This window comes from Cenococcum geophilum, assembly GCF_001692895.1.
Source record: "Cenococcum geophilum 1.58 unplaced genomic scaffold K441scaffold_49, whole genome shotgun sequence".
In the NCBI taxonomy this organism is placed as follows: domain Eukaryota; kingdom Fungi; phylum Ascomycota; class Dothideomycetes; order Gloniales; family Gloniaceae; genus Cenococcum; species Cenococcum geophilum.
The window spans coordinates 555,878-565,117 of record NW_027137607.1 but is presented as its reverse complement, the minus strand read 5'-3'; the positions used below and the strand labels follow the sequence as shown (position 1 = coordinate 565,117).

General features: G+C 40.7%; 1 protein-coding gene across 1 annotated transcript; it reads left to right on the top strand.

The window, feature by feature from the left end:
- Positions 1-777: 777 nt before the first annotated feature.
- Positions 778-1,317, top strand: K441DRAFT_666560 (uncharacterized protein). Its single transcript, XM_067649677.1, has one exon. It carries the CDS (start codon positions 886-888, stop codon positions 1,075-1,077), a length of 192 nt encoding a protein of 63 aa, XP_067499645.1. The 5' UTR covers positions 778-885; the 3' UTR covers positions 1,078-1,317.
- Positions 1,318-9,240: the final 7,923 nt, after the last annotated feature.

Below are 9,240 nucleotides of genomic sequence, written 5' to 3'. Positions count from 1 at the left end.
GCTTTNTGTNNTNGGANANNGCTAGTAAGACGATGTCTAACGGTAAATCTAGGTGCTCTATAGGCGCTAGAGGCCTTGCGGGTTGACGGCTCAACACTAGAAGAAAGATCTTGTATAATATTTTATATGGTGGTTTCGGCTTTACAAGAGGGCAAAGATTGATTTGGCATCGTGCAATATGCTGAGGCTTTTCGATTTTGGTGTAATTTGCTATGAAATAAAAAATGGTAGGAATATTCTTGTGTGGCTCGCTTCCTGGTCAACTACGTTAACGGCAGGCAGATAGGCAGGTAGGCAGGCAGGCACTAGGCCTAGTAAGGAAATTAGTACACGGTCGGTAGATCGTCGGAAGCACCGCCAATTGACGTTTTTGAAGCCTCTGCGAGAGCCTCGACGCCTATCCCCCCGGGTCAATCGAACGACTGCATCGACCGACTGCATCGACCGATTAACCGAACGGTCGACCCATCGAATCAAGCTAGAGGCCTTAATCGGTACGTCGCCCAATCGAGTCGACCCGGGGGCCTCGATCAGTACGTCGCCGTCGCCCAATCGAATCGAGCCACGAGAACCAGAGCGGCCTTGAGGTCGTCCACCTGAGTCTTGACGTCCTTCATCTGCGTCTTGACGTCGTCAATTTGACCCTCAAGGGTCACCTTAACGTCGTCGAGCTTCGCATTAACTTTGTCCACCTTAGTATCAACTTTATCCACCTTTACATTAACTATGTCCACCTTAGTATCAACTCTTTCTACCCCCTTTTTGACCTCTACGACCCTTATAGCCCAAGGGGCGTTATCGTCGTATAGGTATGTCGTTGACGTGATCATTATCCTTATTACAATAAACACGTTTCCAATACGCAAATATCTCAATACCGACAGTATGGCTTCCTTTAAACCGTCGTATACCGCCCTAAAGAACCTTCGTCAAAAAATCTACGACTGCACTACCACTACCGTTACCCTATCTATACGACCCGAAAACCTTGCCACCGACCTCCACCCCTACCTTGACAATGCCATCGTCACCCTAAGCACGTTAACGGCATACCTATACGACGATAGCGCCCCTTAGGCTATAAGGGTCGTAAAGGTTAAAAATGGGGTAGAAAGAGTTAATACTAAGGTGGATATAGTTAATGTAAAGGTGGATAAAGTTAATACTAAGGTGGATAAAGTTAATGCGAAGCTTAACGACGTTAAGACGCAGATAAAGGACGTTAAGACTTAGGTAGACGACCTCAAGGCCGCCGTTAGTAACGGTACGGCAGTTTAATTAGGGCACGTTTGGTTGCAAATCGCCTCCATATTATAATCTGTTCAATCCGTACGCCTTTTAGTGTCGCCCGTTTTGTAATTAGTGGCGGCTACTACTATGGCTTATTTGAATCTGTAATTAAGTTAATTATTTAGTTGCAGCTCCAGAATAAGGCTCTATATTTAACTTTATAATTAACGTTAATAAGAAATTTAAATAAGCCCCTCTCTGCCACTAGGCCTCTATCGCGACTCCCTACTTTAGTGTAGTAATAGAGCCTCCTCCTCTACGACTTTGAAAAAATAGGCCAAAATAAGGCACCGTGCGCACCCCACTAAAACAACCTTTACGACTTTGAAAAAACAGGCCGAAATAAGGCACGTGCGTATCACCCCTTATAACACCGAAATCTCATACTTTAAAACATTAAATATTATATATAAATATAACTTAATATCGGGTTATCTGCCTATCTGCCCTTTTATACTCGTGTAAGCGCTTTATATACCAATTATAGTACTCTATAATTTGCTCCTGACCTAATTAATTATCCTAAATATCCGTAAAATGCAACGTTTAATATTAGTTAGAAGCCAGAATTTAGGATTATATATGCTTAGGGACCCTAGTAATCTTATAAAGTTAAGCAAAAGTAAGAGACTTGCCTAAGTACTAAGCGGTTACTTTAGTAGCAAAAATAGTAGCACAGGACGGAGTATCTAGGTGCTTGTTTTCCCCGGCCTTATAGAGCAATTCTGGTGGAGGGGTATAGTGCTTAGCTCAGAATTTGTGATATCTAGGTTCCTTTTAAATATGAGCTATAATTTAGGCTTTAAACGAGCAAACTTAGTGTTGATTTAGTGGTGTTATAGTGTTTTGTTTTAAAATTAGGGGTTATCTCTATGACTTTGAAAAAACAGGCCGAAATAAGGCACGTGCGTATTACCCCTTATAACACCAAAATCTCATGCTTTAAAATATTAAATATTATATACAAATACAACTTAATATCGGGTTATCTGCCTATCTACCCTCTTACACTTATATAAACGCTTTATATACCAATTATAGTACTCTACAATTTACTCCTAGCCTAATTAATTATCCCAAATATCCGTAAAATGCAACGTTTAACATTAGTTAGAAGCTAGAATTTAGGATTGCATATACTTAGGGACCCTAGTAATCTTATAAAGTTAAGCAGAAGTAAAAGACTTGCCTAGGTACTAAGCGGTTACTTTAGTAGCAAAAATAGTAGCATAGGACGGAGTATCTAGGTGCTTGTTTTCCCTAGCCTTATAAAGCAATTTTAGTGGAGGGGTATAGTGCTTAGCTCGGAATTTATAATATCTAGGTTCCTCTTAAATGCGAGCTATAATTTAGGCTTTAAACGAGCAAACTTAGTGTTAATTTAGTGGTGTTGTGGTGTTTTATTTTAAAATTAGGGGTTATTTTAGTGGGGTGCGCACGCTCTACGACTCTAAAAAAACAGGCCGAAATAAGGCACGTGCGTATTACCCCTTATAACACCAAAATCTTATACTTTAAAACATTAAATATTATATACAAATATAACTTAATATTGGGTTATCTGCCTATTTGCCCTCTTATACTTATATAAGCGCTTTATATACTAATTATAGTACTCTATAATTTGCTCCTGGCCTAATTAATTATCCTAAATATCCGTAAAATATAACGTTTAATATTAGTTAGAAGCCAGAATTTGGGATTATATACGCTTAGGGACCCTAGTAATCTTATAAAGTTAAGCAGAAGTAAAAGACTTGCCTAAGTACTAAGCGGTTACTTTAGTAGCAAAAATAGTAGCACGGGACGGAGTATCTAGGTGCTTATTTTCCCTAGCCTTATAGAGCAATTCTAGTGGAGGGGTATAGTGCTTAGCTCGGAATTTGCGATATCTAGGTTCCTCTTAAATGTGAGCTATAATTTAGGCTTTAAACGAGCAAACTTAGTGTTGATTTGGTGGTGTTGTGGTGTTTTGTTTTGAAATTAGGGGTTATTTTGGTGGGGTGCGCACGGTGCCTCATTTTGGCCTGTTTTTTCGGAGTCGTAGAGTCGGAGGACTCTTCCGCCCGCTTTTGGAGCTTAACGTCTTAGCCACCCGATCGAGCCACCCCAAAACACACCAAAATCTACCAACTTTGGCCTATTATAACTCTACCCCTATAAAAGATATTTAAATAAAAATTTAAATATAGCTACTTATATATAGAAGGATTTTATTTATAATATTTTTAAATATATATATTTAAGCTAATATAATAATTTTATTAATAAATTTTAAAAAATTTTAAATTTTTTTTAAAAATTATCTTATTAGCTTAAAAATATATAATATTATAAATAAAATATTATAAATAAAATCCTTTTATATATAAGTAGCTATATTTAAATTTTTATTTAAATATCTTTTATAGGGGTAGAGTTATAATAGGCCAAAGTTGGTAGATTTTGGTGTGTTTTGGGGTGGCTCGACCGGGTGGCTGGCTCGACCGGGTGGCTAAGACGTTATCTGCGATTAATTGTTTCCATGCCTTAATATACGCTGGGTAGACTCTAGGATACGTTACGTAGGCTGTAAAATACGCACCCGTGCTTGCGCGTATGTTCGTGTAAAACTGTTAGGGACCTCCGTAACGTCACGGGCTTTCGCACAAGGTTCAGCGCTTTTATTAAAACTTGCTGTTCGCTAGGTTGTTAGAGCTGCTTGTAGACGATCTTCTGCATCTAGAGCACGCGGCTAGTGAGGCATGGCTTTGGTAATATGGAGTTCTGTGCAAGGAAAGTAAGGAGAAAAGTTGATGTGTTCTCGGCTGAGCGCCCGCTCAGTCGCTGAGCCGCACGTGACACATACAACCCCCGTCGACATTCGCGGATGTCCACGGCCGAGCCTGCAGCCAAGCCGTGGACATCTTCGAATGTCTTTACCCCTACTGATCGAGTCGCTGATGCGCGCGTACTATTGGCCTATTGGCCTAGCCGTGCGCCCGTTTATTTACCCTATGCGGTAAGGTCACTTATTCGGTAGGTATGCTTTCTCTACCTCTTCTCCCTGGTCTATGTCTGCGTATATAGGAAAATAGGAATCCCCCCTTATAGCGCAGCTTCTCTAGCAGCGTCCTACGTATCTTAAAAATGCCGTCAATTAGTCGCGTAAAGATTAACATTATAAATAATACCGAACTACGCGCTAACGCGTAGAGTATCCTTACCCTTACGCGTTTTAAGAGACCTAAAAACACGTCTCTAAATTATAAGCTAAAGCAGAAAAAGTTTAAGGTAAGTAGGTAGGTGCTTTACGGAGTAGTATACTTATAACTAACGCGCGTCTTCCTAGGCCTTTTATAAGCGGAAGTAGTACTATAATAGCAATACCGTTACGGAAGAGAAGCTACTTCTTTTCCTTATTAAGGAGGTTATAGGCTAGCCACTAAAAGGAAAAAGCCGTAAGGCTAGTAATAATATGCCTTAGGACAAGATGCGGCTCTTCTAGCGCTTAGTTCGCGGCTATATTATTACCCTAATAGACCTTTACTAGACGTAGAAGGATATAAGGATAAACAGCCACCAGTCCCCGTGGGAGAATAATATTAGGGATTACCTAAAGGTTCTATAACGGAGGGACGCGTAATAGGAAAAGGAGTAGTTTGTAGATAAGGGTAGAGATACGCTACTTAATGGATATATAAAGGACGAGTTTAAGAGTGTCTGCCGCAAGCTATAGGCCCGCGGAGACTCCTTACCAGAATACTACCTCTATACGCTTATAGATATCCTACTAGGCTACTATATACTTACCCACGGCGGTAATAGGCGCTCCACTAAGATCTTAAACCTATTTACCTTTAAGTTTAAGGGGGAAGGTCCTACGCGCTATATACCCCTAATATTTACTATGCGCGCTAGTAAGTAAAACTAGTATAGCCGCCTTAAGACTATTAGAGCTCTATGTAATAAGAAGCCGCTTATCTATATACTTAGTAGGCTAACTTTCTACCTCCTATACCGCTAGGACCTTAGTAATAAGCCGTTTCCAAACTTTAGCAAGCGGTTAGCGTGGTACAATATCTACCTAATTAAGAGCAGCGCTAGGGACTGTAAAATAGCCTTCTTATATAACTTATAGCGGGAGTAAGTTACTAAGGCATTTTAGGCCGTTAGCGTCTTCTTACAGAAGAAAACCTATATTAGGTAAAGCGCTAGCGCTAAGACAGCGGAGCTAAAAGGGGTTAGTAAGGACTAGATTAAACGCGCTAGTAGGTAGAACTAGGAGCAGATAGTTAGCTACTACTTAAACTTACTACTACGGGAGTTTATGCGGACGATAGCTGGCCATTCACTATAGATAGGCTGCTTTAAGATTTATAGGGCAAGCGTCGCCCCCCCTAATATACTACTATTAATAATCTAGCTAGAGCTAAACGTCTAAAAGGGTTAGTTTGGCCCTTAGGTTAGCTAGGTTAACGACCTTATAACTACAGGCGCTATAAACCTCCTATTTTATCTCCAGGAGGTTATCTTATAGGACTTAGTAGTCCTCCGTAAGATGTTCCCAAGCAGCCCCATATAGAACCACCTAGTCTTCTAGTATAAGGCCTATCTACCCTTTACGCAGAAGGTCGAAGCCTGCCTATAGTAGGAGGAAGAAGGCCCTAGCTAGTTATTAATATTCTACTAAGCCGTGCCGGCTATTGCGGACCGCCTAAAGACTATAAACGCCTAAGCACGTAAGCTATAGGCGTTATTTAACCGTATAGCCGAGTTCTAGTAGGCGCAGTCTTTATAGCTTTAATTACTTATATCTGGCAGCCTTACCTTTTAGCTTAAGGTCCCTTCGGTATCTATATATTCGCGTCTAACGGCATACCTACTAACAGTATATCTACTAACAGCGCGTCCACCAGCGCCTTTATCTATCGCGGAATTAAGCTAGGATATATTGGCCTAGGTAAGCGCTATAGCTTCCCCTTTACTAGCGCCACCGTAGCTATAGCTATAGTTATAACTATAGCAAGGGCCTAAGCCTAAGCAGCCGCCTAAGCAGCCGCCCGTATATTATATATGCCGTACAGTAAAGTCTATACGGGCCCTTTAGCGCGAGTAAACTAAAGGGCTTAGAGGTAATCCTTCTATAGTAGCGCTAGATTCTAAATAGGGTAGTAAATAGTAGGCTAGCTAGCAGAACGAGCTCTAATAGTACTCCCTATAGCTTAAGGTTATTAAGGAGATTAGGCGGGTTGCGTAGGCCTAAAGGGTTAGCGAGGAAGCGGCTATATAGTAAGTTAATTAACAGCAGGAGCGAATACAGTGCTTACTAGATTAGCTTTATAAACGGCTTTAAGCGGATAAAAAAGCTTTAAAATAGTATATATATCTAACTTCTAAGGAGTCCTCTTAAAGCCTTTATCTATAGCCCCTTAGGGGCTTATTTTAGTGCGGTATAAGTTTTAGTGGAGTATTTATACGATAGCGGCGCCTAATCCAAAACGTAAATATCTCTATTAACCTATAGCTAATTCTTACTATCCTAGTGCGAGCAGAGAGCCCTTAGATAGCTCTACGTATAGCGCTTAATAGGTATTAAGAGCGCGACGTTACTGCGGCGTTGCTAGCGATTAAAGATTAACTGTGGACATAGGGTAATATCTATATGCTACTAAGCGCATAGGCCTCCTACCTGCCAAATTATAACTTAGTAGCTGATTTAGCTATATAAATTAAACCGTAGATATATTATTAGTGTTTATAGCTTAGCTAAGCGCCTACTTAGTTACTAAGCCGCACATAATATATATAACCCCTATTAACATTCGCGGATATCTATAGCTAAGCCTATAGCTAAACCGTGGACATCTTTAAATGTCTTTACCCCTACTAATTAAGTCGCTAATACGCGCGTACTATTAGCCTATTGGCCCAGCCGTGCGCCTGTTTATTTACCCTATACGGTAAGATTACTTATCCGGTAAGTATACTTTCTCTACCTCTCCTTTTTAGTCTATATCTGCGTATATAGGAAAATAGGAACCCCCCCTTATAGCACAGCTTCTCTAGCAGCGTCCTATATATCTTAAAAATGCCGTTAATTAGTCGCGTAAAGATTAACGTCGCGAATAATACCAAACTACGCGCTAACGCGCAGAGTATCCTTACCCTTATATGTTCCAAAAGACCTAAAAATATATCTCTAAATTATAAGCCAAAGTAGAAAGAGTTTAAGGTAAGTAGGTAGGTACTTTATAGAGTAGTATACTTATAACTAATGCGCGTCTTCCTAAGCCTTTTATAAGCGGAAGTAGTACTATAACGGCGATACTGTTACGGAAGAGAAGCTACTTCTTTTCCTTATTAAGGAGGTTATAGGCCAGCCACTAAAAGGAAAAAGCTATAAGGCTAGCAATAACGTACCCTAGGATAAGACGCGGCTCTCCTAGCGCTTAGTTTATAGCTATGTTACTACCCTAATAAACCTTTACCGGATGTAGAAGGGTATAGGAATAAATAGCTATTAGTCCCCACGGGAGGATAATATTAGAGATTACCTAAAGGTTCTATAACGGAGGGATGCGTAGTGGGAAAAGGAGTAGTTTATAGATAAGGGTAGAAATATACTGCTTAACGGATATACAGAGGACGAGTTTAAGAGTGTCTACCGCGAGCTATAGGCCCGCGGAGACTCCTTACTAGAATACTACCTCCGTACGCTCGTGGATATCCTACTAGGCCACTATATACTTACCCGCGGCGGTAATAGGCGCTCCGCTAAGATCTTAAACCTATTTACCTTTAAGTTTAAGGGGGAAGGTCCTACGCGCTATATACCCCTAATATTTACTACACACGCTAATAAGCAAAACTAGTATAGCCGCCTTAAGACTATTAGAGCTTTACGTAATAAGAAGCCGCTTATCTATATACTTAGCAGGCTAGCTTTCTACCTTTTATACCACTAGGACCTTAGTAATAAGCCGTTCCCAAACTTTAGTAAGTAGTTAGTATGGTATAATATCCGCCTAATTAAGAGCAGCGCTAGGGACCGTAAGACGGCCTTTTTATATAACTTATAGCGGGAGTAAGTTACTAAGGTATTCTAGGCCATCGGCGTCTTCTTATAGAAGAAGACCTATATTAGGTAAAGCGCTAGCGCTAAAACAGCGGAGCTAAAAGGGGTTAGCAAGGACCAAATTAAACGCGCTAGTAGGTAAAACTAGAAGTAGATAGTTGGCTATTACTTAAACTCACTACCGCGGGAGTTTATGCGGACGATGGCCGGCTATTTACCGTAAATAGGCTGCTTTAAGATTCGTAGGGCAAGCGTTGCCCCCCCTAACGTACTACTGTTAACAATCTAGCCAGAGCTAGATATCTAGAAGGGTTAGTTTAGCCCTTAAGTTAGCTAAGTTAACAACCTTATAGCTATAGGCGCTATAAACCTCCTATTTTATCTCCGGGAGGTTATCCTATAGGACTTAGTAGTCCTCCGTAAGATATTCCTAAGTAGCCCTATATAGAACTACCCGGTCTTCTAGTATAAGGCCTATCTACCCTTTACGCGGAAGGTTAAAGCCTGCCTATAGTAGGAGGAAGAAGGCCCTAGCTAGCTATTAATACTCTACTAGGCCGTGCCGGCTATTATAGACCGCCTAAAGACTATAGACGCCTAAGTACGCAAGCTATAGGCGTTATTTAACTATATAGCCGAGTCTTAGTGGGCGCAGTCTTTATAGCTTTAATTGCTTACGTCTAGTAGCCTTACCTTTTGGCTTAAGGTCCCTTTAGTATTTATATATTTATGTCTAACGGCATACCTACTAACAGTACGTCTACCAACAGCGCGTTTACTAGCGCCTCTATTTATTACGGAATTAAGCCAGGATATATTGGCCTAGGTAAGCGCTATAGCTTCCCCTTCGCTAGCGCCGCTGTAGCTATAGCTATAGCTATAGCCGTAGTAAG